This window comes from Panicum virgatum, chromosome 2K (genome assembly GCF_016808335.1).
Source record: "Panicum virgatum strain AP13 chromosome 2K, P.virgatum_v5, whole genome shotgun sequence".
Classification (NCBI taxonomy): Eukaryota; Viridiplantae; Streptophyta; class Magnoliopsida; order Poales; family Poaceae; genus Panicum; species Panicum virgatum.
In genome coordinates this window covers 16,682,966-16,710,113 of record NC_053137.1, presented here as the reverse complement: position 1 = coordinate 16,710,113, position 27,148 = coordinate 16,682,966, and the positions used below count along the sequence as shown (strand labels likewise).

Sequence of the window (27,148 nt, the reverse complement as noted above, 5' to 3'; positions counted from 1 at the left end):
AAGATGTTAGCGAAGGGGGGCTGCCCATATTTGAGAGGAGGGGATGCCGGTAATCTCCAGCCTTAGAGGGCGCTGACGGGACGAGCAGGCTGATTGATGGTGGATGCAGCTTCGCAGGTTGCTTGCCAAGTTGCCATTAGGGGGAAATCTATATATCGCATATGCGATTTGCTATCGATCCATCGCAGAAGAGGAGGGCGGCGGCGCGGTGGCTCCTGTTCATCTTCTCCGTTGAGGTAAGCGGCGGCCGGAGCTTGGGGAGGGGGTGGTCGGGGAGGGGAGGGGTGGTACGTGGGGGGAGCGGCCGCCGGCGAGGTCGCCGGCGAGGTCGCCGGCGGCGGGGGTGGTGGAGGGAGGCGGCGGAGCTTAGGGTTCCGGGTTACCTAGGTTCGGGGAGCTCCATGGCCGCCGGCGTTAGAAGAGGAGGGGCCCCGGGTGGCGGAGGACGGGCGGCGGCCGGCGGCGGGGGCGAGAAGAAGCCGGCGGCACGGTGGCGACGAGCTTGGTTAGGGTTGGAGGCGGTGGAGGGCGGCGGCAGAGGCGCCGGGGGCGGCGCCGGAGCTTGGCGAATCCTTCTACGATGCGTTTGTCGCCGCTCGCATATGCGGGGAATAGACTCCCCCTGCCATTAGTGCCAGGAGATATGATGAGTGGCTGACTAGCTGCTGGAGAGGAAACAAAAAAAAAGGCCGGTTCCATAAATTTTCAATTTTTTTCAACAGATAGGACCAGCACGTACATGACACTGAAACGTGTACACGTATGTACACATTGCTAGCACAGTACCACTCCGACACATCATTTCTATGCTTCTTGTAGTCGCATAGTTTTTTTTCTTCATCCACGTAAAGTACGCATCCACTCATTCCCGCATTTTCTTTGCCTCTCCCCCGTTTTCTTTTGTTTTCAAGGATCCTCTCTATCGTACCCTCCTGAATTATTTGGCCCATTTTCGATTTTCTATTCCCTCCGTATCTCAGTACCCCAGCTCGTACATATAAAATACACAAGTCCACACGCGAAACGCGATGCTATCAGAGAATCATCGAAGTCTTGCAGCAGCCGAGGCTGCTGCCGCCGCCGCCTCGGTCTCCCAATTTAATTTAATTTAACAAAGAAAATAAAGATAAAAGGAAAAAAAAACTCTCTCCAAGTGGCGGGCCCCGCCCCGGGCCTCAGCACACGCGAGCGAGTACCTCCCACCAGGTCACCAACACCCGCGCACCCACCAAATCGCGTCGCCTTCCTTTCCTCCCCATTTCCATTTCCCGCGCCACGTCACCGCGCACCCGAGCCCCGAACGAACCCCCCACCCGGCTCCCGACCCTCGCGCCCCACCGACACGCGGGTCCTACCAATCCCCGTCCCCACCGCGTCATCCTCACGTGGCCGCCGGACGCCGCGTCGCGGCGCGCGGGGGGGGCCCGACGGAAGGCCACCGCCATTTTCTTACTCGCGAAACCAGGAGGAGAGAGAGAGCGGAGAGCGACGACATCGCCGCCAGGGGGAGGTGAGAGAGATCCCCCAGCGAGCAGAGAGCCAGAGACTGCTACTACAAAGTCTCCTCCGGCTTTGACTCCCCCGACTCCATTTGATGGTCGCGGGGGGACCGGGAGCGGGAGCGGGGAGCCGGCGGCGACGACGACGATGGGCCTCTGCAGCTCCTCCACCGCGGCGGCCGCGGACGCGCCCCGGCGGCCCGGCGGCGCGGCGGCGGGGAGGAGGGAGAGGGAGAAGGGGCGCGGGATCGTGGCGTGCGGCAAGCGGACCGACTTCGGGTACGACAAGGACTTCGAGGCGCGGTTCTCGCTCGGCAGGCTGCTGGGCCACGGCCAGTTTGGGTACACCTTCGCCGCCGTCGACCGCGCGTCCGGCGACCGCGTCGCCGTCAAGCGCATCGACAAGAACAAGGTGCCGTGCTCCGCTCCCCGACGGTGACCGGGCCTTCATTTCTCCCTGCCTCTGTTTTTTTTTTTCTCTCTCGGGCCGTTTCTCTTGCGGAGGAGCCGAGGAGCGGAGGGAGGGGCGTGCCGTGTGGCTGGCTGACGGGTGGGCCAGGCCCGGGGACCTCCTCGGGCCGCGTCGCGACAGCTGGGCTAGCCTGGCCGTCGAGCTTGCGCGTTGGCGCTTCCCGTTTACCACGTGGATTGGGGAGGTGCGGATAGGAAAGCCAAATGCGGGAATCTGCGGTGGTACCTGCGATGCTTGTCCAAAAGTTGCTAGCACGAGTTGCCAAATGCCAATTGTCCGGGGAGACCGCACATGGCGAATCAGCAGGAACAGGATTCCCGAATAATGACGCGCTGGCTTATTTGGGATTTCTGTACTGTATACATATTAGGCTACTTCGGGCAAGTTTCCTTTCGGGAGGACGAGTAGGAGAGCCGCTCGTCTTTGGATAATTGGATCAGTATAATGTGTGCAAGGTAGGGATAGATAGCAGTCATGAGTGATACACAAATCAGGAGTTCAGGACAGATGGTGGGTTCTGGTTTCTGAAGGTCACTGGTAACTATGTCATGGTTAGTGGCAATATGCCAACTTGTCCTTGCTCAGGCTGCCCACCGTTCTAGTCTTCTAGAGCAAGTTAGAATTGGGCAAGTCACAAGTTACTGGTAAGCATATCGTGGCTAGTGTCAGCTCTGCTTCGGCCTTACATCATGACTGTAGCGTAGATGTATTGGAAGCATGCTGGGCTTTCATCCGTCATTGTTCAAATGGAGATGATTGCTATTTGCCGTTGCCGATGTTTATTTGTATATTCAGTATTGGTGCATCGTAGCCACTGTAATTTGTATGTAATATCAAGAGAGTACAGAACTAACTCATGGACACATTTTCACAGAATAAAGCGTACTGAATTAACTCATATTTGCAAAATAAAGCGGACAGAATTAACTTAGTATGAGAGGTTCTGTTTTCCTTGCAGATGGTCCTTCCTGTTGCTGTTGAAGACGTAAAGCGAGAAGTTAAAATATTGAAGGCCTTACAAGGGCACGAAAATGTTGTACATTTTTACAATGCATTTGAAGATGACAACTTTGTGTATATAGTCATGGAGTAAGTTTTAGAAAATCTCTCGAATGATTTTGAATCTTTGAAATTTCCTTTGAAATATAAGGCCTGTGTGAACTCCGAATGGTCATGGATTTTATTCTATTAGATCCCCAATCAGACATGAAGTAGAGTGGGCCACAGAGTTTGATTACACTTCTGTTAGAAACTTTTCCCATAACTTATATGGAGGAGTTGAGCTAAGTGGGGCTGGGGGTAGTTGGGAATTTAACGGCATGACATTATATTCAAACTAGCATTATTTTTTATTCCTGTACAAATTCTAGGATATTGCTGGTTTACATGAAAATTCGGAATGGAATAAAACAGGGATCAGATTAGTTGGCAAGCAATTTTGATGCTTTTCAGTCTTTATTCTTTGCTTATCACTTTATACACTAAATGAAACATCTCACTTTCTGTGGTGTCTTCTAACAGATTATGTGAGGGTGGTGAATTACTTGATCGTATATTAGCCAAGTAAGAAATATTATAACCTTTAGATGTTTATGGTCGTTCTTACTTCCTACCTTCATTGCAGAAATATTCCATTTCTTGTTCTCTCTCTTACTTTTATTTGCATTATTGAGCTAAAACGTTTCCTTCTTTTGTTTAGCCAAGTGTTCCTTTTGAATTTTACTTTCTCATTTCAGAGTTTATTCTAAAATATGTCTTCAAATTTTGCTATTATTATTCTGATAATTTTTCTTGGACTATACAAACATTGATTCATTTTCTGAAGGATAGTTTTTCTGTATAACTGTGCCTACTAGGCTTAGCCACAGTTTGATTACTCTCTCAACTGCAATAGTGCACCACACTGTAAGTAGTTGCATAAGATGGATTTATAGCATTTATTGATAGGTAGAGATTGAATATCCTAGTCACTTTTCAGCAACAGTAAAAAAACGAAATTCTACTCTTATATGCTATGTTTATCCCTTTTATACAAGAGTCTTTGTTCTGATGTACGTAGAAGATATTTGCCATGCTGGGACTCAGATATTTTGTGTCCAAGCAGGAAAGATAGCCGTTATAGCGAGAAAGATGCTGCAGTAATTGTCCGACAGATGCTCAAGGTTGCAGCTGAGTGCCACCTGCACGGTTTGGTTCATCGGGACATGAAACCTGAGGTATAGTCTGAAAGTATACGATGGAATCTTGTCATCAAGAGTAACTGATAATATAGTTCGACAAAAAGGAATACCTAACGTTTTGGTGTGTTTTTCCTGTTTACAGAACTTCCTATTCAAATCAACAAAGGAGGACTCACCCCTCAAGGCTACAGATTTTGGCCTTTCAGATTTCATAAGACCAGGTGTGTTCTTAATTTACTATTACATAAGACTATCACTGTATGCGCTGGTTATAGCTTGCACTTAAACATTGTTGTGTGATTTTGCAGGAAAGCAATTCCGTGACATTGTCGGAAGTGCCTACTATGTGGCACCAGAAGTACTCAAGCGAAAGTCAGGGCCGGAATCTGACGTTTGGAGTATAGGCGTTATTACCTATATTTTGCTGTGTGGAAGACGGCCTTTCTGGGACAAAACTGAAGATGGAATATTTAAAGAGGTTATTAGCCTAAATTATCTCTATTCTGTAACCATTTTTACATGTTTTTCATTTTCTATGTACATAATTTTTTTCATTTACATGTCACATATTAATTAATTTTCTATTTTGTTCTACAATGATGCTACATTATCTTGATATCATTTCCTAATTCTAATTGAGTACAGATTAAAAATCTATTCCATGTAGCCAATTATGGTTCATGTTGATCTTACATAAGCATCAAAGATGTACTGTTATATTTGATGTGTGGTTTATTTTACAACATGATAATTTGAATCTCTGACGTTTGCAAAATACCAATGAAACAGTTTGGTTGTTTGAATACCATTGAAAGTTTGGTTATGTAACATAGAAAGTGTTAGAATGGGCTGTTAGGCCGGCCATATGGGCCATTGGCGCCCACGCCTAGAGGCTGGGTTGCCTTAGGGTTTTCAGGTGATTGGTTATTGATTAGGCAAGGATCTCCGTTGATTGAGTGTATTCTATAAACCCTAGACGATCCTTGTCTATATATTGTACACCCTTTGTATCTCCTTAATCAATCAGCCATTTACCCAAATCTCATATTCTTTCATGGTATCACGAGTCCGGGTTCCCCGATTTCTTCCGCTGCCCTAGCGCGCCAGCCCCTGCCGTGCTGCGCCTGCGTGCCGGCCCTCCCTGCCGTGCTGCGCGCCTGCGCCATGCCCGCCTCCACCCCCTTCACCCAAGAGCGACACGGCCAAGGAGGCCGCCGCCGCTGCCCACTCCCCTGCTCCTGGCGCCAATCCTCAGCAGGACGAGATTGCTGCGCGCCTGGCCAAGGAGAAGGCCAGCGCTGTCACCAAGGAACGGTAGGAGGCCTACGATGCCGCCCCGCCCTCGTCGCCCAGGCTGAAGAGGACGCCGCCAAAGCCATCAAAGCCCGCGACGCCGCGGCGCAGGCGATCGCCGCCGCCGTCGCCGTCGCCGCCGCATTGCATCTTTCGACCCAGGAGGCCTCTTCTGCGGGCGGACCGACGCGCTCCATGGGTTGACCGGCGGACCTTTAAGCCGCCATGCTCCTTCAGGAGGCCGCCGCCCTCCTCAACCTCCACGCCCAGGCCGTCGTCGTCAACAACATTCGGAGCCTCGTCCACATCGTCCTGGATGTCGACTCCGGTAACTTCAACCATTGGCGTGATCAGTTTTTACTGCCCCTCGGCAAGTTCTCCCTCTAGGATCATGTCTACCTCGACGCCCCGGTTCCCTCCCAGGATTGGGATCGGATGGATTGCGTCGTCAAGTCCTGGATCCTCGGCTCCCTCACCGACGACCTCGTCGAGATCGTCTCCTCCCAGGGCGGCACTGCCCGGGACACCTAGCTCGCTGTTGAGTCCCAGTTCCTTGGGAACCGGGAGATACGCGCCATCCAGCTTGAGACGAGGTTCCGCAACTTCGTCCAGGGCGACCTCTCCATCGCCGAGTACTGTCGCCACCTCAAGAAGATGGCCGACGACCTCGGCGCCATCGGGGAAGTCGTCACCGACCGCACCCTCGTCCTCAACGTGATCCGCGGCCTCAACGGACGCTTCACCCACGTCGGTGCCCTGCTTCGTCGCGCTTGGCCCTTCCCCTCCTTCCTCGACGCCCGCGAGGACCTCATCTTGGAAGAGCTCACCCTGGTGAACCAGCAGCCTTCTCCGGCCACTACTCTCGCCGCCACCACCAAGTCCTCGCAGCAGCCCCCACAGCCGTCCGGCTCCAACTCCAGGGGGACTGGCCACGGGAACAGCTCCAGGAACAGCAGCCGCCGCAGCAAGCGTGGCGGCGGCGGGCAGCAACAGCATCAGCCCGGCGCCAGACCTGCTGCGCCGCCGGCTGGTCCCTGGCCTTCGGTCTACAACTCGTGGACGGGTACCATCCACATGTGGCCAGGCGCACGCCCTCCACTGGTGCCGATTCCCCAGCCTCGTCCTCAGCAGCAGGCCTTCGTCGCCCAGCAGCAGCCACCTGCGGCACATGCTCCTCCTGCACCGACTGAGGGGGCCGGCCAGTGGGCTCCGCCGGGGTTCTACCACCCCATGGCCGGCCTGCTCTCCTGGGACACCCAGTCGCTGGCCTCTGCATTCAGCACGGCGTCGCTGCAGCTGCCCCCGACCACCGAGTGGTACTTCGACTCAGGTGCAACTTCCCACATGACACCTTCCAACAATCTTTCACACTTTTTTTCCCGCGGTATCCTACTCCATCCATTCCTGTCAGTAATGGTTCCCTGCTTTTTGTGGTTGGCACCGGCTCTACTGAATTACCTCACTCTCTATTTCTTAATAATATCCTTGTGTCTCCACAAATTATTAAGAATCTTATTTCAATTCGCCAATTTACTATCGACAACAATTGCTCTGTTGAGTTTGACCCTACTGGTTGTTCTGTGAAGGATCTGCAAACTCGGAACGTGATCGTCATGTGCAATAGCTCCGGGGCCCTGTACCCCTTGCGCCTTCCTCCAACTCAGTCCTTTGTTGCCAAGGCCGCCTCCCCCTTGTGGCACCGCCGTCTCGGTCATCCTGGCCATGAAGCTTTGTCGCAGCTCGCGTCTAGTGGCTCATTCACTTAGAAGATTGCTCAGATTTATGCCATGTTCTCTTGCCCTTTCATGCGTCTGCATCTCGTGCGTCTAACAAGTTTGATCTTATACATTGTGATCTCTGGACATCTCCAGTCGTCAGGGTGTCTGGTTATAAATACTATTTGGTCATTCTTGATGATTGCACGCATTATCTGTGGACTTTTCTTCTTCGTGTTAAATCTGACACTTTCAGCACGCTCGCAAACGTCATTGCCTACGCCTCTACTCAGTTCGGCGCCTCTGTGAAGGCCATCCAGTGCGACAACGGGCGCGAGTTTGATAACTCCAGCGCTCGTACCTACCTTCTCAGCAAGGGCATCCACCTTCGCATGTCTTGCCCCTACACTTCGCCTCAGAACGGTAAAGCTGAACGCATCATTCGGTCAATCAATAATATTGTTCGCTCCCTGCTGTTCCAGGTGTCCATGCCCCCCTCATATTGGGTCGAGGCACTCTCCACCGCGACAGGGCTGCTTAACATCTTACCGACCAGGACCCTTGCTTTCTCTACGCCGCACCTCGCCTTGTATGCCACTCCATCGGTGTATGATCATCTACGGGTTTTCGGTTGCAAATGTTATCCCAACCTGTCTGCCACAGCTCCCCACAAACTCGCCCCCAGGTCTGCTCTGTGCGTCTTCCTTGGTTATTCCGACCATCACAAAGGATACCGCTGCCTTGACCTCTCTTCCAATCGCATCATCATCTCGAGGCATGTCATCTTTGATGAAACTGCCTTTCCCTTTGCTGATCGCGATGAACCACGCTCTCCTGCAGCTTTTGAGTTTCTTGATGCTCCTGACACTGTGCCTGATCCTATTGGACCACAACACAAATTTTTGCCTGCAGGAACTCTCCCCGGCGATCCTGAATCGTCGGATGCCACCACAGGCACCTCCGCGCTTGCGCCCGAGGACCCTGTGGTGCCGACCCTTGTGACGGCGCCTGCGCTGTACGTCCCACCAGGACGGCGCGCGCCGTCCTCTCCTGCGCCACGCGCGGCCCCGACGCCGTCCTTGTGGCAGAACAGCCAAAATTAATCCAGTTAAAGTGCCCTAACCATCATCTACACGCACTTCAACAGAGTAATTTGACAGTCTGTCGGGTAAAATCCCGATAACACCACTGGATTTCGGATCGAAACAACATACCTCACTCGAAGTTGAGTCCAGAGATTACTGTTGACGACCAAAATTGGCAGTAACCTGAACAGACCGGTCTGACCGGTGTGTCCAGGCGGTCTGACCGGTCTAGGCGTCTGTAGACGGTCTGGCATGATCAACCGGTCTGACCGGTAGGTCCGACCGGTCTAGGAGGAGTCCGAGTACAATTAGAGTTCTTAATAGATTTAGATCTGTAAACAGGATTTCTTGCGGGGTAAGTCTTCCCCACCCTATAAATATAAAGGGTCACGGCCGATTGAAGGAAGAACCCAATCGAACCAATCAAATACATTTATCCTTATCGTTTTAACCTTTCTTCCTCGTTATCCTACTTTTCCAACCTCGACATGCTGTTTTTCTCTCGTCTCCATGGCGTTTGAGGACGCTCTAGCTGGCCTGCTGAGCCTAGGGCAACCCTACGCGCGCTTGCCCCGACGGGGTCCCTCCCGGGCGAGCGTTCGTCGGATCGTCGCCGTTGTGCACGGCGACCGGTCTGACCGCTCCACGCGGGAGGTGCTGCAAGGAGCTCCTCGCGTCGCGCGACCTAGCGCGATCGTGTGTTGGCCCGTAAAAGGTGTCAACATATTTTGGCGACTCCGCTGGGGACAAAGGTGTTTCAGTTTTTGCATAACCGAAATCGAGCCCTAACAATATGGCGCAATCAGAAGACATACCTTTGGCGATGACTTCTGAACTAGGTCAAGAGATTCTTTGAGTACAGATCGACCTGAGTTTTTCATGCTGGATGGAGGACAAAGGATCGCCATCATACCACGATGTTCTGAGAGAGGTACTGTCTACAAGTATTTTATCCAATAGTGATCGTATTTATATCAAGTATTTGCTTGATAAACCTGAACTAATTGATATAGTGGATAAAGTAAATCCAATTCCTGTTGTTCAAAAGTCGGTTATTGAAAAGCCGACTAATAAACCTTGCAAAAATTTGCCAAATGTTGCTGGTCAAGATACAATTCGGCCGTCTCAAGCCGAAATTGCTGAACCAAAATCCCCTAACAAGAGCACAGAGACTAAATCTAGTACTTCATCGCTCGGGGGGCAACAAAACAAAGGCAAAGATGCTGGTTGCATTGCAACCGGTCTGACCGGTTCCACGACCGGTCTAACCGATTCATCTAGGGTTTTGCAAAATAAATCAAAATCTAAGATGGTTAAGCCCAAAAAACCCGAGATTGGTGTTTGGAAAACCGTTGAATCCAAAGGCCGTCACAAACATCAAAAGGAAAAGCCGAAGCCCTTTCTTGGAGATCTTCCGGCTAAATCCAAAAAACAAAATAATGATGCTAGTCGGTCAAAACATCCAAAACACTCGAGGTATACTCCAAAACAGCAATTCCATGATCGGAATCGACAGCTGAATAATTTTCCTAATTCAATGCCGTTTTCATCATATAGGTCGTCTATACATATGCCATACGGATCTTATTATAGCATGTCTTCCTTTTATCCGTCATGGTATTATAATTCATGTATGCCGTCTCTTCCTAGATATTTGTATCCGGATTATATTACCTATAGGGAGCCGGCAATTAGTAAACCATCACCTACCATTAATGACCATTTTGATGAAAAAGATCGGTCTATGAAGAAAAAGAAATACAAGGTGATCAAGCAAGTTTATCATGTCAAAAAAGATGGACGGTTAAACAAAAATTCAGATTTGACACTAGATAAAGAAAAGCCGATTGTTGAAGAGCAATCAGATAGCTCAATTAGTAAAATTGTCCTCAATGATTATCCTGATTTAAACAATGTAGTCGAACAATGTTTAAGTTCGGCTGGGGGGCAAGATAAGAGCAACCATATCGGTCCTGACAGGACCGGTCTGACCGGTTCGTCAGATCGGTCTGACCGGTCTGAACCTGGAAAGTCTGGTGGTGCAAAAAATAGGATCAAGCCGACCTTTGAGGAGCTTCTGGATAAATACAAGATATTTGCGCAAAAACAAAGCAATCAATTGGAAGGCAAACGAAAAAAGAGTTCATCACCAAGATCAAGAAAGTATCAACGGTCATCGTATTGGTCTTCGTCATTTATCCCGTCGATGCACGTACCATGGTCTGCATATTCAGGTTTGTTTAATCCATGGTTTGGTCATAATCCTTGGCTGCCATATTATGATTATCAGTTTTATACTTTACCAAGGAGCTATGATTTGTATAATCGGCCGCATTGGCCGTCTCAAGATTTTTGTTATTGAACATGCTAAGGAATGTAAAGCCGAAAACGTTTGCTGATCGTAAGCTAGAAATTGTTACATGCTAGTTCTCTTAGTTCGGCTATTTTAGCATGTTTAAATATAATGAATGGTCGACGTATTGTTAATCGTCGCCCTTAGACAATTTTGGTCCAGAGAAGTGTTCTTTGGCACGCAAGCTTTGCCAAAGAACAGGGGGGCATATGTTGACGACCAAAATTGGTAGTAACCTGAACAGACCGGTCTGACCGGTGTGTCCAGGCGGTCTGACCGGTCTAGGTGTCTGTAGACGGTCTGGCATGATCAACCGGTCTGACCGGTCTAGGAGGAGTCCGAGTACAATTAGAGTTCTTAATAGATTTAGATCTGTAAACAGGATTTCTTGCGGGGTAAGTCTTCCCCACCCTATAAATATGAAGGGTCACGGCCGATTGAAGGAAGAACCCAATCGAACCAATCAAATACATTTATCCTTATCGTTTTTACCTTTCTTCCTCGTTATCCTACTTTTCCAACCTCGACATGCTGTTCTTCTCTCGTCTCCATGGCGTTTGAGGACGCCCTAGCTGGCCTGCCGAGCCTAGGACAACCCTACGCGCGCTTGCCCCGACGGGGTCCCTCCCGGGCGAGCGTTCGTCGGATCGTCGCCGTTGTGCACGGCGACCGGTCTGACCGCTCCACGCGGGAGGTGCTGCAAGGAGCTCCTCGCGTCGCGCGACCTAGCGCGATCGTGTGTTGGCCCGTAAAAGGTGTCAGCAATTACAATACAAACTTCAACAGTAAAAGTTATTGCAAATTGAGTTTAAGGATTTAAGTAGGGTACCTCAGAAATTTGAAGTAGAGAATTAAAGAAAACGATATCTAGCGACGTCATATGACATTATGATGAAGCCCGTACATGATGTCAATCTCACCACGCATTCCAAGAGTTTCCTGAAAACAATGTTAAAAGCAAGACTGAGTATACTAATACTCAGTAAGGCTAACCCGACTAAGGGTATATAATATCCCTTTAACTAGACATGCAAGGCTTGTGAAGGCTCTGGAGTTTATTTGTTGAAAAGCAATAAAGAGTAGGTCCTTAATTTCAAATTTTACCTTTCAGAGTCTAGTTGGATTAACCATTCTAGGTTTGCACCTATCTATACAAGCATGGTATAGAAAAAAATTATTTGCATACAACAAGATTGAATATCATCTTTGTTTCACTTCTTACTCTATGTGGCAAAGAGATTAAACAATCTCAATATCCGTGAGAGGCGGAACAGTTCGAACCGAATTTCAATCCTTGCAAGGTAAAACCTAACACACACGCTTGGAGCACTGTTGAGTCACTCCCAAGCAACCGTTTGCTTCTCATTCCGGTTCATGGACAGGGCCACTCTCCCCGACTACAGCGAGCCCGACCCTCTCTGCAGCCGTGGTCGTTGCGCAACATATAATAAACTTTCGAACATAAAATAACTTCCTATCTCTAAGAGAGAGTGGGGTAAAGTCCATTTGCCGGGCCGATCAGTTACTAGGCTTGCCGCGTACCATATTTACGGCACGTGGCTAGTACTTTTAAAGGCTTAACCAATGCTACCACACACTGCGGCCTTATCAAGTTTTATCAACACAGACGGATTACCACCATGAAACTTGTAACCCAATCCGTCCATGGTCCTTATAGTGATTGCAGAAAGTAAACAATCAACTCCTATAAGCTCGCGAGTGACAGACAATCACTCGACTTTTACCGGTCTTATTAGCATAGCAGCTATTTCGAACTCAAGAGTGTTCAATCAATTGGTACCTAGGATTATGCATCTAAGGTTTTCATACAATTCCAATAACTTAAATGCACAAGTAAATAATTGCATAATTTAAAATAATAGGATTATGCACCGGGGCTTGCCTTTAGAAGAGTCTAAAGAGTTAGTAGACTTCAGCTCTTCCGAATCGAAGTTCGGAACTTCAGTTAATTCCGAAACGTTGGTTGGGCTTCATGCAATTCACTCTTGGACTTCGGGTTCATGTTCAGGTCTTTGTTATCTTCCATAGTGTTGATTTGGACTTCAGAAGTATCCTCGTTAACTTGAACTTCAGAAATGTCTCCGTTTGGTTCCTGGATGAATTCGTACGTTCCGTTGACTAGCGATATTATTTCTATATACAATGCAGTACTCGAAATTAGTGAAGTGCTTAAGTATAGCTTTCCTTCACTAAAGAGTTATTATCCAATAAAGTAATTATTTAAGACTGAGCTTAAAAGTGTTATTTTGCTGGGCAATCATTTATAGAGTAAAAGCAAACATAAAAGATTTCATGAAATAACAAAACTAGTTACACAAAGGAAACATGGTTTGAAATCAAAGAAAAGAAGGCTAAACCTATTTAGGAACATGGGATGGGTTGAATTCAAATTTATAATTTGAATTCAAAAGAAAATGCACAACTAGGGTTCAAACAAAACATCAATTCAAAGATAAAAAGAAACGACCAAGTATATGAATTAAGCCTAAACATAGAATTTATTCTAACAAAAACAAAGACAGCACTAGTATATATGAATTAACTCTAGAGCGCAAGAATAAATCACAAACTCAAGCTAAACAGCACAAAATTCTCCCAAAAAATTATCATAAGCTAAATATGATTAGTAGAGCCCATGGTACAAAAGATGACCCCAAGAAATTAATAGAAACATGCTTTAATAAATAAAATAGGTGGATATTCTAGAAATAAACAAATCACATGAAATAACAAGCAAAAATCAAGCATTTGGGCCATAATTTTTATTCAAGAACATACATAGGGAGAGGATGGTAGGTTTTAAAAATCAAACATATCAGAGCTATGGTTAAAAAGATATAAATACATTACTCATTTCCTAACAATTAAACTAGAGCTCACAATACAAAGTTTCATACAGACTTTAGTAGCCAAAGTTATAGATTTAGTTGAGAGGAACACAACAAAATTAATCTGACATTTTTCTGATTTTTCTACCATTTTCTAGGATTTTTCAGTTCACAACATAAAATAGAAAAAGCTCTGGCAGTTTTACAGATAAGACCCTAGAAAGAAAAAGGTTAAAGCAATCGGGTCCCTGGCCATGGCCGGCGTGGGAGCTCTGCTCCGGTCAAAATTCCGGCGAGGGAGGACCCTGAGGGCAAGGGGGAGCTTGGGGGAAAGGTAGAGGAAGCTTGTGCGCACCTGTAGGTGGCTCGGGTTGGGCTTGGGATGGCCTGTAGTGGGCTCGCCACGGGAGCAGGCGGGTCGGCGGCGAGCCATGCCGTGGCGGCGGCGCTCCGGCGAGAGGTGGAGGGGGTGACCGGGCTGGGGAGGATCAGTGCAGGATGGGGAAGGCCATGGGCTACTTGGAGTGGAGGAAAAGGGGGGCGGAGAGACGGTCTCCACACGCGCCGGCGAGCGGCAGCGGAAATGGTGTTCGACGGCGTGGACTGGTCGTGAAAGGGGCTCGGTCAGGCCCGTTTTATAGGCTAGGAGGGAAGGATAAGCAAGAGCAGGGTCTAGGGAATGAATTCGGCCGAAGAAAAGGTGAAATCGGCGACGGCAGTGCATCCCCGTGGGCGGCCGGCAAGCTTGCAGGGTGCGGCAGCGTGGCGCGGGCAGGTGAGGACAGCAGGGAGGAGGAAAAGGCGGCGGAGCTGTCCTGCACGGCGCGTGAGTCGGTGGGAGGCGCTCCGAGGCGGCACGGCGACCTGGGGGCGAGAAACAACGGCGGACGGCGAGAACCCGCGGCGAGGGGCGGCGCACTCTGTTTTCAGCAGAGGAGGGAGGTAGAAGATAGAGATAGGGATGGTTTTGTGATTTCCAAAAATTCCAGGGGCTTAACTGAAAAGTAAAATTTCCCGTTGATCTAGGACTCCAATGAAAAAGTGTTCAACATGAAAGTTGTGTAACTTTTTAAGATCTACAACTTTCATGTTGTGTAAATTTTCACTAGATCAAAGGATTTTGAAATATTTTGAAATCCATCAAATCTTTTAAAATGCAGAAGAACGCAACTAATTTTTAAAATTGCAAGGGTAGCCTTAGGCATAAAAACATCTTTTTATGAGGGTAAAAGTGAAAAAAACAAAATGTGCATTTTGACTCCTCATAAATTTTGAAATTTTGCCTTTTGCGAAACTATGTTGTGAAAGGACTTTGGACTTTTCAAAAATTACAAAAATACCCTTGCTATAGAAATCATGGTTTAAACTTTTAAATCAACACAAATTTTATTTTTGACCCCTAAAATCTGGATTGTCACAGTCCTCCCCCGCGACACGAGCGGCCCCGACGCTGTCCTCCCCCGCGGCACCGTTGTCATCGCCTGCTGCGTCCCCCCCCCCCCCCGACTGCATCTCGCCAGCGCTCCGCGCGGCACAGAGGTCACCAGGCGCCGCCACGCGCAGCCCACCACCGGGCTTCCCGCCTCTCCAGGCTCCGGCGTGCGTCATCACCAATATCTAAACGCGCCGGGCACGCGCGGACGCTGTTCCGCCGCAGCCCGCACCAGCGCCGCTTCCCAAGGGTGCTGTTGCTGTCCAGCCAGTGACCAACCTGCACTCGATGGCGACGCGCGCTAAACGCGGATTTCGCGTTCCGGCTCTGTTCCATGCTGCGCAGCTCTCCCCGGTGCCCAAGACCTACCGTGGTGGCCTCGCTGACCCAAGTTGGCGCGTTGCCATGGAGGAAGAGCATGCTGCCCTTCTGCAGAACCATACTTGGGATCTTGTGCCTCGACCACCTCATGCCAACGTGGTGATGGGCAAATGGATCTTCAAGCACAAGTTCAATGCAAACGGGACAATGGAGCGGTACAAGGCGCGCTGGGTTTTTCGAGGTTTCACCCAGCGCCCAGGTGTGGATTTCTCGAAGACATTCAGTCCTGTGGTGAAGCTAGCTACGGTTCGCACAGTTCTCTCCCTGGCTCTATCTCGGCAGTGGCCCGTGCACCAGCTTGATGTGAAGAACGCCTTCCTGCATGGCACCTTGTCCGAGACAGTATACTGCGTTCAGCCATCCGGATTTGAAGACCCTGCACACCCAGACTTTGTTTGTCGCTTGAACAAGTCTCTCTACGGGTTGAAGCAGGCTCCTCGCGCATGGTTCAGCCGGTTTGCCACATATTTGCTCTCCCTTGGTTTTGTTGGGGCCAAGTCAGACACGTCGCTCTTTGTCTTCCAGCGGGGATCCGACACTGCCTACTTGTTGCTCTATGTCGACGACATTGTCCTCACCGCCTCCTCACCTGCCCTCGTGCGCCGGATCATCTCGGAGTTCTCTAGGAAGGATCTCGGTGTGCTGCATCACTTCCTTGGTATGCATGTTCAGCCCTCGGGCGATGATCTTCTCTCTCAAAAGCAGTACATGGTGGAGCTTCTTGATCGCGCAGGGATGTCAGAGTACAAACCTTGCCTGACGCCGGTTGACACTAGCCCGAAGGTTGCAGCAGCAGGTGGTGCCTCGGTGACTGACGCTTCGGATTTTCGCAGTCTTGCTGGTGCTCTACAGTGGCTGACATTCACCCGGCCTGATATTGCCTACGCTGTTCATCAAGTTTGTCTTCACATACATGATCCCCGGGAGCCACCCCTTGCTGCTTTGAAGCGGACCCTTCGCTACATTCGCGACACCCTTGATCTTGGCCTCTTGCTGCGACCACCTACAGCGACTGATCTTGTGGTCTACACTGATGCTGATTGGGCTGGTTGCCCGGATACACACAAGTCCACCTCGGGCCTATGTTGTGTTCCTCGGTGACAACCTCATCTCCTGGTCCTCCAAGCGTCAGAACACCGTCTTGAGGTCTAGTGCTGAAGCTGAGTATTGCGCTGTGCCTAATGGAGTTGCAGAAGCTACATGGCTGCGCCAGCTCCTCTTGGAGCTCCACGCCCCTCTTCGCCACGCTACACTGGTGTACTGTGACAACATCAGTGTTGTCTACATGACCTCCAACCCCGTCCAGCATCAACGCACCAAGCACATCGAGATTGATCTACAATTCGTCAGAGAACGGGTTGCTGTTGGTGATCTTCGTGTCCTGCATGTGTCGACGACATTGTAGGAATATGGGGTAGCAGAAATAAAATTTTCTACCACATAAACCAGGATTACTGCAGTTATAGATCACGGGATTACCACTAGACGCGCGGTTGCGGAACTTCTGTAGCACGTCGGTGTAGTGCAGATGGAAGCCGGCAGTGCAGTTGCGTGAACCTCCTCTCGAACGGCTCGTCCTTGTGCAGCAGATGCGGCACCTCCAAGGTATCCACACGTACGGGAAGAAGCGTCGCTATCCGGACTGCTAGATCTGCGAAGTCGACCCAGGGCTTGGCGCACAGGAGGGCTGTTTATATAGCCCCCTTAGGTGGGCTGCCTTGGGCCCCACCTTGGGCCCCCTTTTGGGCCTAAAATGCCCATTAGTGCACCTAAGCCCAGTCTAATTCGGATCTCATCCTTATCAGGCTTCTTTCCCTTAAGTGTGTGACCCTATGGGCTCACATGCGAATAGACATGGCCCGAGTACTCTTACTCGGCCCATTAGTAGACAGTGGCCTCTAGCAAGACATGTCAACTCCTATACGCACACAAAGATCATATCAGACGAACCGCCACAATATCATATACATGCTGTTCCCTTTGCCTCACGATATTTGGTCTTGCTTGAAGCCGACCACTCTTTTTAGATCCTATGATTCAGAATCCTTGGTTAACTTTTAACTCTAGCATGACCATGCATTTCTTGATCCGAATCACTCGAGGGGCTCAGAGATATCTCTCTTGTAGAGAGGGGCAAATCCCATCTTGACCGACTATGTCTCACAGCATGCTTCTTGACAGACCCAAAAACCATCTTTATAACTACCCAGTTACGGTGCAGCGTTTGATGGCTTCTAAGTAAGTCGGTTCACATCTTGAGTATATACGACGATCTCAGGTCTTAGGACACAACGTACATATTGTGTAATGAGAAGTCATCATCTCGTGTTGGGTCAGTTCAATCTCATGTCTCACATGAGCCCACATTATTAGTTTGACATCCCCATGTCCATGACTTGTGAAACATAGTCAATCAACTAATACATGTGCTAGTCTAATATTCATGTGTGTCCTCACATGAACTCCGACTAGGAACATTTTAGAATATTCATACAAGTATAGAGTTTCACAAATACTTCACATAAGTATTAATCAATACAAGTTGTCATTCATGAATATTCAAAGTACACTTTATTAACCATGAATACAAGGAAATATGATTGCCTCTAGGGCATATTTCCAACAGACATCACAGTATGCAGACATTTTCACCAAGGGCCTCCCATCCTCAGTCTTTACTGAATTCAGGACCAGTCTGAACGAGCGCAGTGGCTGATGATCCGAGGGGGGGGGGGGTGTTTAGCGTGGGCTATATTAGGCAGGGATCTTGCTATGTTAGGCAATACCCTTGGGTTTAGGGTGGTGCGGCTGCACAGGCTTGTTGCCTTGTGCGCCTCCCCCTGGTTTGGTTAGTTGGTTATAATAGGCAAGGATCCTCCCTGATAGGATTGTTTCCTACTCCAGTGAACATCCTTGCCTATATGTACTCGAGCCTTTGCTCCCATTAATCATTCACCATTTTCCCAATTCACTGTCTTTCACTGTTACCAAATAACGATGTCATCCAAGGATATTGCTGGTAAAACGATCTTTTTTTTTGAGATGCTGGGAAAACGATCTAGGAAATGGCCAGCCAAAAGATGTATATTGGCCATACGTGAATACAAATTAGGATGAAGCGATCTTTTGGGTTCACAAGTTTTTGTGGTGTGTTCACATAACTGGTTCTTGAAAGAAAAACCATAAATTCTCTTATCTTCCTAAACCTATGCAACAAAGGAAAATCTAGAGTTGTTTGAATTAAAGCATGCTTATCTGGATAAATGTAGGAACAAACCATCCTTGGTGAAGGCTCTTATTGTCCAGAAATTTCTAGCACGGATAGCTCTAGATTCACCTCTTGGGGAGAATCATCATTCATCTCTTTTCTCCTAAGCTTTAATGCACTAGCACAACTATGAATGCAGTCCTAAACATCACCTTTGCATGTACAAAAGCATGAATATATGTGGTTACTCTACTCAGCTAGTGTCTCCTTGTAGTTATGATTTGTATGATTACTGTACCGATTTTGCTATTTTCTTTTTGATGCAGGTATTAAAAAACAAGCCAGATTTTCGCCGCAAGCCTTGGCCAAATATTACTCCAGCTGCAAAGGATTTTGTACAAAAGTTACTAGTTAAGGATCCCCGTGCAAGACTAACTGCTGCACAGGCATTATGTATGTAAGACTATGTTACCATCCCGAAAAATTTAACTCTTAAAGTTTGCTAATCTGGTTAGTGTAATTGTGTAACCAATACAAATCTGGCTATATGAGGGATCACACCTTGCTATCCAGTGGTCATAGTTAAGACCAAAGGATGGATTTGCAGTATATCCTGTTAACTAATGCCAGGCTCGTTGTCTAGTTTCTCTTCTTTGGCATGGGGGGATTTGATTTTTTTCGCTCCTTTTTGCCCGTGTATAAACTATGAATGTTTAAGCCTTTATGCCACTTTATAGAAACTTCCTTTCTGTCCTTTCTCACAGTTGGGCATAGTAGGTCACATGATCAAGGGCCGGTTCATTCTTCCAGGCTATTATAGTATTATCGAAACGTAACTAGGATGCTACTATTATCAGTGACTATAGACTACAGAGCGTTTCGTGCTGACTATGATTGTTTATCAGAAAATGTGTCCTTTTGGGGAAAACAAATTGAACTTTGTTTTAGTAGACTAGGTACAGCATAGTGTTTCTTCTAAAGTTATTTATTGTTTAATTTGTGTTCTTCTCCAGCACATGATTGGGTAAGAGAAGGAGGAAAAGCATCTGAAATACCCTTGGATATATCAGTATTACATAATATGCGACAGTTTGTGAAATATAGCCGTTTCAAGCAATTTGCTTTAAGGGTAAGTTAAAGGTGCCAGAATTTGTGAAGATCTTAAACATTACTTCAGGAGATTTGATTAAGTAAATTGAAATGGTTGATACAACTTTTGTAGGCATTAGCATCTACACTAAACTCAGAAGAGTTGTCTGATCTTCGTGATCAGTTCAATGCCATTGACGTTGACAAAAATGGAACAATTAGCCTGGAGGAATTGAAGCAGGTACGTTTGGTTGGATGTCATTGCTGAGTAACTGTTTTTCTAACATCTAACTCTGGACTGCATAGAATGAGCTTCTCAACTGTAAGACTCTTATCAGAATTCACAGTTATGAGAAAATTGCTATTTTGGGGCTCGAAACAAGTGGCTTCGCTAAAATAGGATTCCTAACATTTGCTTCGCTAAAATAGGTCCCCAAACATTGGCACTTCGGAATACATGACATTTTACCAATTTTAATTCATTTGATAATCCAAATACATATTTGGGGGGCTTATATGAGTATGACTGATTTGCCCTTAGCCCTTGCCTGGGCGCCCCGCAAGCAGGGGGCGTCACTGGCGAGGTCTACAACACGGGCGTCCAGATCACCGACATCGCCCAGGAGGGCTGCTACCCCTGCGACATGCATGAGTGGGAGTGACGGCATGCTCGCCCAAGCCGAAGTCGAAGCTTCCTGCCACGAACTGCTGCCTGTTTGGCCGGGCTTTGATCAGAGGACTAGAGATGGACGACGATTAACATATAAGACTGACAGAGTGATGTGGCCGCGACAGCGGCGGCGCCGTGGCCGCGGACAATGGGCGTTGCTCGATGGGGAGCGCGACGGTGGGGGCGCCGTGGCCGCGGACGACGGTTGGTGCTCGAGGGCCGGCCGCGACGCGCTCTGCGACGGCGGCGGCGCCGTGGACGCGGCCGTGGCTGCCGCGCTGTGCCTAGCCGTGGTGAGCCCGGCCTCCAGAGGCGTCGGCGTCGACCTCGGCGGGCGGACCGAGGGAGGCGTTGGGCCGGCGTCGACCTCAGCGGGCGACGGGCGTCGCCGGTGACGGGTGTCGCAGGGAGGGCGCCGGCGATGGGCGTCGCATGTCGCTCGTAGGGCGGGCGGCGGCGTCGCGAGTCTCCATCGCGATGGTCGTGAGGGTTAAGAAAGAGAGAGATATTTACGTGTAGTACAGAAGGGCAATGGAGTCAATACGAGAAATACATGTATTTTTGGATTATCAAATGAATTAAAATGAGTAAAATGTCATGTATTCCGAAGTGCCAATGTTTGAGGACCTATTTTAGCGAAGCGAATATTAGGAATCTTATTTTAGCGAAGCCGCTTGTTTCGAGTCCTAAAATAGCAATTTTCTCTTATTGGCACCCTAAGCAAACCACATCAAAATTTAACTATTGCATAAGAAAAGACACAAGGTTATCTACTATTAATATGAATAGGTAACTGACTTTTTTGTCGCTGGTCTGAACTAATTCCAAATTTCTCTAGACTTACCTCAAGTTTAGTCATGCTAGTGGTGCAGCTCGACCTGGTGGTTAAGCAGTGTTTGGGTAGGTGTGGTCGCCTTATGTAAGAACAGGCACGCATGTAATCTAAAGTAATAAGGGGGTCTGTGGTATGTGTGTGTGTGTGTTTGTATGGTTATTTTAGACTTTTCCTCTATTCTTAATGCGATGATACACAGCTCTCCTGCATATTCGAGAAAAAAGTGGTGTTGCCAGAAATCACTGCCATCATAGGGATGATATTTTTCTCCTTCAAAGTGATTTCCATAGAAAGGGTTTTTATCATTAGCAAGTTGGTTGAAATGGGTTTCTCTTAAAAATGAAAGAATGTAGTTCTTTCGATTGTCAGCTTATGCTTCAAAATAACTAGTTGCAAAATATTTTTTGACTTTTGTGTTGCTCCATCTTTTCTAAGGGGTAGCCCTTTTATAGTATGTTAGTTTAGTCAAAGTTGATCAGTATTATACACTTATACTCACAAATTTTTTCATTTATTTATAAATTTGAGAAATACTTCTTGTTCTCAAAATAAAGAAAATTTCCATGTGGTAGTGAATTTTCTTCTCAGGAACAGACAAAAGTTATAAAGCAGTTAGATTCCTTATTTTGTTCTAGGACCTGTGTTCTAGGTGATTGATTGTATACACATCAATCATTATAATTTGGTGTCAACACTAATCTGCAGGCTCTTGCAAAGGATGTTCCGTGGAGATTAAAGGGTCCTCGTGTTTTAGAGATTATTGAGGCGGTATGTTACTTTGGCTTATGCTGTAGCACTGTAGCAGTATTGTCACATATTGGTTTTAAGTATTGTCACATGCTTGTTTGGAACAAAGTTTTTGTTATTTTGAGTGTGGTATTTGTTAATTTGTATATGTATGTAGCAGTTTTCCTCGTTTCTTGCCCATTTCAACCCCTTAGTCTGTTTGTTTTATGTACTATACTGCTTTGTGGTATTGGATCCCAACTCACAAATCCAAACCTATGTGTTATGATTGTACAATTTCATGATTATAATAGCTTAAAATACTTGTACAATTTCTTGTAGGAAACTTGGAAGAACTATAACATTTTCTTTGTCTCTGAATGATGATAATGAGATTTGCTAAAATAAATTTCCAACTGTTCTTTTTTCTTTTAGTTAATGGTATACGTTTCATGTTCACTGTAACAATGCTTTTTAGTAGTATATATTTAAGTCATTAGAATTGTGTTTGTTCACCTGATATCTTTGTTGGGTTGGAATGAATAGTTAAATGTTTCATTCGAGTTTCAGGAATTGACAGCCAATATTGCATTCTTGGGCAGATTGATAGTAATACAGATGGGCTAGTTGATTTTGAAGAGTTCGTGGCGGCAACACTACACGTGCATCAGCTGGTGGAACATGATACTGAAAAGTGGAAATCATTGTCTCAAGCTGCATTTGATAAATTTGACGTCGATGGCGATGGCTATATCACATCTGATGAACTTAGAATGGTATGCTTAAGAAAATTGCCGGAGCTTACCCAGTTATTCATGCATTTCTGTTTTTTCATTGACATTTTATTTTGTTGTATTGTTACTTAGTGCAGAAATTGAATTATTAATGTATTTTGGCTGTTCGGTGACGCGTTGCTCCTTGTCTCCAGCATACAGGAATGAAGGGTTCTATTGACCCCCTCCTAGAGGAGGCTGACATTGACAAAGATGGCAAAATAAGCCTAGACGAATTCCGCAGGCTCTTGAAAACTGCAAGCATGAGCGCGCGCACTGTACAAACTCCGAGGGGCGTTTGCGTGTCATAGTTTCTCAATTTTCATAGTTCACTTCACTGAACAAGGGAGCAGGAAATGGTGAGATGTTTTTGGGCGACACATGTAATTGAGAATTGTTGCCGGAAAGGCTTCTTGATGTATGTAAGGTATACAATCAATGCACATGAAATAGGGTTGACCTGTAGTTGTTCCTTGATGTATTACTCCTATGCAGGAGTGCACTTCACATATGGTTCGTGGTGTTTGTTTTCGGTTTCGTTTGTTTCCAACAAGTTCTGCTATTGTGCTACGAAAATACAAAATTGAATGCGGCAACTCTTAACTTTTGGAAGCAAACTCATCATGCTCTTCTTCAGGTTTGATCTACAACAAAAAAAAGATGTTAGTCTACAACGTGAAAATCCAACACATCACAACATTTAATACAACCTCCTGAAACATATTGGTCACACATGTGCGACATTGTGAAACACCGTCCTTGACATCTAAGGCAACTAGTTATGAAACATCTTTGACATCTAAGGCAACTAGTTATGAAACATCTACGCACTCTTCTTGCAACCAGAACAACTATAGTTGTTCAACAAACATCTAGGCACTCTTCTTGCAACAAGAACAAATATACACTTGTTCAACAAACAAAATGTATAGTAGCAGAAACTTAAAAATTACATATCTGCATGGCCTCAAATGTAGAACGTTGCCTCTACAGTTGTAACAATTTTTACTTTGTTGATAAAAAAACACTACATTTTTTTTTTGTAACAAGAGTAAGTTGCTTCCAAAGCACGAGAACGTGTGGTATACAAGAATATAGTTGCATCAAGAGATTGCACGTGTCTTTTGGCACAAATCTCCGTCCCATTACTTTCTAATATTAACCTCATTTAAAATACAATTATGTTTCACATAATAAATTCAGCATATCCTACAATGATGCATATCCAATCACCAAGTTTAATTGTCAAAAAATAGCCCGTTGTCCCACAAAATTGCTTGCACAACAGAGATCACCCTCGTAAATTTCAATGTTGCAAGGGTCCTTACACATAGCAAGCATCACCAAATAATGGACAAATAACAAGAAGATCTGCACAAAAGGATGCACTATAATAGCCGTTGTTGTTGGGCCATGTGGTGTGATGGTTTAGTACCATCTTGGAAGTTTAGGGGTTGAGACCAACTTATAATCCTTGTCACTCCAAATATAGCATATTTGGGTTAATCATTTTATACAAAGCAATGAAAAAAGTGTAAGAGAGGTGTTATGCATATATGCATGCCACTTAAGGAGCTAGCCCGAAAACAGATTTTAGACACGGGCTGTCTAATCTAAGTGACATCTAAAACATCAAGGTCCCTCGATTTGTTCAACCTAATGACCACCATATCAACAGAGTGCTGCTGGGTCTTCAAGGATTTTAACATAATTACTGGCATCAAGAAAGCTGGAAACAATTCCTTTACAACTCCATGAGAGCAACTCCTTGATGTCATAGGCTGATAGCTGCTATTTGTGATTTAAGTAGAACATAAGTTATTAACCCTTTTTTTCAAGATGAGTACATATCTAATGCAGGCAACTATAGGGGTAGGTTATGACATCAAGGAGTTGTACAATTTGCCAAGATTTGCATTTTAAATCTAGCGCGCCGCCTCTAAATTTGGATAGTTTAATTGCAACTAAAAGGTACTATTTCTCCAGCCCCCCCCCCCCCCCCCCCCCCCCAATTTATATTTTTCTGTAACAACATCAAGTTGCTTCCAAAGCACGAGAGTCCATAGTATAACCGATATCATTAAGAATTAACTTATATGTTTCGGCGCATATTGCCGTTGCATTTCAAGATAAGCCATATTTAAATATTGTCCATATTTCACATAATAAAAATTGGTCATATACTATCAATGACGCATATCCAACCAAGTCGATTTGCCTATAAATATCATAACAATTAGCCTAGTCCCACAAACTAGTTTGCATCATAGAAATGAGATCCATAAAGATCAAAATTGCATGGATTGTTAGACGTACTAGGGGACGCCGAGCATTTGAAAGGTACCAACGTGACCAACTGAAGAGGGTGACTAATCTAAGTGCCTTCTACGGCATCAAGATAACTATCATCTATCAGCCAAAAGATCACCCATCTCAACGGAGTGCTCATCGGATCTTTAAGGATTTTACCGCTATTCCTGGCATCGAGAAAGAAGAGAACATTCACCTTTACGACTACTTCATGAGGCAACGTCTTGATCGCATAATTATGTTTTGTGACATAGAAAATAAGATATCGTCTCTTTTCCATGAGTACTTAGCCAATGGAGACAACAGGGATGATATGTTGTCACAATCCGTTAGTAAACTTTCAAATAGCGATGCCATAAACATGTTGACAGTATTCAATATCCTAAGAAATAATATGTATAAGTTGTGATTTCTGATAGATGGTGTTACCAATAGGAAGGAGATGGATGGTATGGAGCGACCATCATATTGGAAAACAATGAACTTCATGGTCAAACTTGGTCAATTCATTGTAGAATTGTCTCTTTATTATTTCTTTTATTTATGTATTGATGGAGACTCATGCTTTGAGGCAAAATAGCTTTGAGCTGCAAACTGAGCATTGCTCAACTGTTAAGGTTTCCTATGGTCAAACCTGACCATCATTGTTATTCTTATGCTTCTAAATTTATTTTAGGAGTTAACCGGTAGATTTATCCCGGGAATCAACAAGCTTTATTTGCAAAAAAAAAGTAGCTTTGAGCTTGCACACACTTTTGGATCCGAATCAATTCTAATCTGCAGCTGGCCTTATTACTCTGTAAAAGAAGATATCATCTGCACTTCTCTTGGCACCAGAAATCTGTCCGAAAGAATGTTCAAACACGCGTACGTCACTGTCGGTGTTTTACCGTCGGTTTCTACGAGGGGTATCCCGAGGAAAGTGGTTATGAGCAGGGACTCGCCGGGATCAGAACGCGATGGTGCAAGGGACACAAGGATTTAGACAGATTCAGGCCGCCGGAGCGTAATACCCTACGTCCTGTGTGGTGGTTTGTATTCCCTTAGGTGTTGTTCGATGTGTCTCGTCCTCCTTTGGAGGGGTCCCTGTTCGCCCTTATACAATCTGGGGGAACAGGGTTACATGGAAAGTCCTAGTCGAGTTCTGTTAAGATCCTAATTCGAGAAGTTCGGCTAGTTCCCGAGTGCACCGACTAGTTCTACTCCTATTCGGGTAGATACAATAGTGGCAGGGCTTATCCATGTGCTATTCCCTACTCTAGAATATTCCGCGCCTGTGAGCAGTCCTGTTGTCCCGGGTCTGACAAGCCCCCGAGCTCTTCGTAGTCGAGTCCTGCAGGCGTCGAGTGCTTCTGAAGATGTTCGTTCGGGCGCTTCGAGAGCTTCTGGACTTCTGTCCGGGCAACGAGTGCTTCAGATGCTTTTGGAGCAGGTTGACCATCCTCGGAGTTCATCGAGTGCTTCGAGTAATCTTTCGAGTGCTTCTTTGGCTACGTCGAGGCTATGAGGTGCTCAGGCCCCCAATTCGTCTTGATATATGGTGCGCGATGTACTCGCGCTCCATATGGAGTAGCCCCCCGAGCCTTAGTTTGATTTAACAAATCAGGCTGAGGGTTAACTCAGTCTTCTGGGTCCTCCGGATTTTTGTTCGGAGCTCGAGGTATTTTTGAAAAAAAGTTACCTTTTATGACACGTATCCCGCAACCCCCGAGACTTTAATTCAAATCCGTGATTTGGTGTTAAGGGTCCAGGATATCGTATCATGTCCTCTGCAATCTTTCTGAAATTAGTAGTACTGCGGCGAATCTTCTGAAGGGGTGATTGTGCGGTGTACTGTGTACCCATGGGTTCACATGGCGAGTACTGCTGTGGAATCTTTTCTGTTTTGCCCGTGACCTGCCCTGTCCTCTGGTGTCACGGGGGGTAGTGAGGCTCCGCTGCTTCTTCTATTTAAGCAGGGTCTGTGGCACTTGTTTCTTCAATCTTGCAGTTGTAGCTATGGATTCCAAGTGGAGTTCTTCGCTGGAGAGTACTCGACCTCCCGATGGAAGTAGTTGATTTGTCTTTGTAGGTGCTAGAAGAGTATTTGTGAGCAGCAAAAACACTAGCTATCTCCATGGCTGCCGGCCTTGCTTCTCTAGGCTGATCCATCCTGGTCGTCTTGCACCTGGTGGGCTGATAGTGGAAGCTGTGTTAGAAGCCTTTGCAGTCTATTGGAGCCATTGTCTGGGTGAAAATTTTAGTGGTTTCCCCCTCGATGGCTTCTGGAGAGATGACA

The 27,148-nt window shown here is 46.6% G+C and overlaps 1 protein-coding gene across 2 annotated transcripts; it reads left to right on the top strand.

Moving 5' to 3' along the window:
- The first annotated feature begins 1,439 nt into the window (after positions 1-1,439).
- On the top strand, positions 1,440-23,101 carry LOC120669248 (calcium-dependent protein kinase 18-like). 2 transcript variants are annotated; one of them, XR_005672675.1, is made up of 12 exons: positions 1,440-1,911; positions 2,930-3,060; positions 3,493-3,534; positions 4,076-4,187; positions 4,294-4,372; positions 4,460-4,629; positions 18,794-18,920; positions 19,481-19,596; positions 19,690-19,797; positions 21,767-21,829; positions 22,358-22,563; positions 22,716-23,101. XR_005672675.1 is itself a non-coding variant. In XM_039949030.1 (12 exons), the coding sequence occupies exons 1-12, from the start codon at positions 1,648-1,650 to the stop codon at positions 22,869-22,871; spliced, it is 1,542 nt and encodes a 513-aa protein (XP_039804964.1). In that variant the 5' UTR covers positions 1,451-1,647; the 3' UTR covers positions 22,872-23,101. The 2 variants fall into 2 exon arrangements, 1 of the variants encoding a protein (XP_039804964.1); XM_039949030.1 differs by having other exon boundaries at positions 1,451-1,911; positions 22,390-22,563.
- The last annotated feature ends 4,047 nt before the right edge of the window (positions 23,102-27,148 follow it).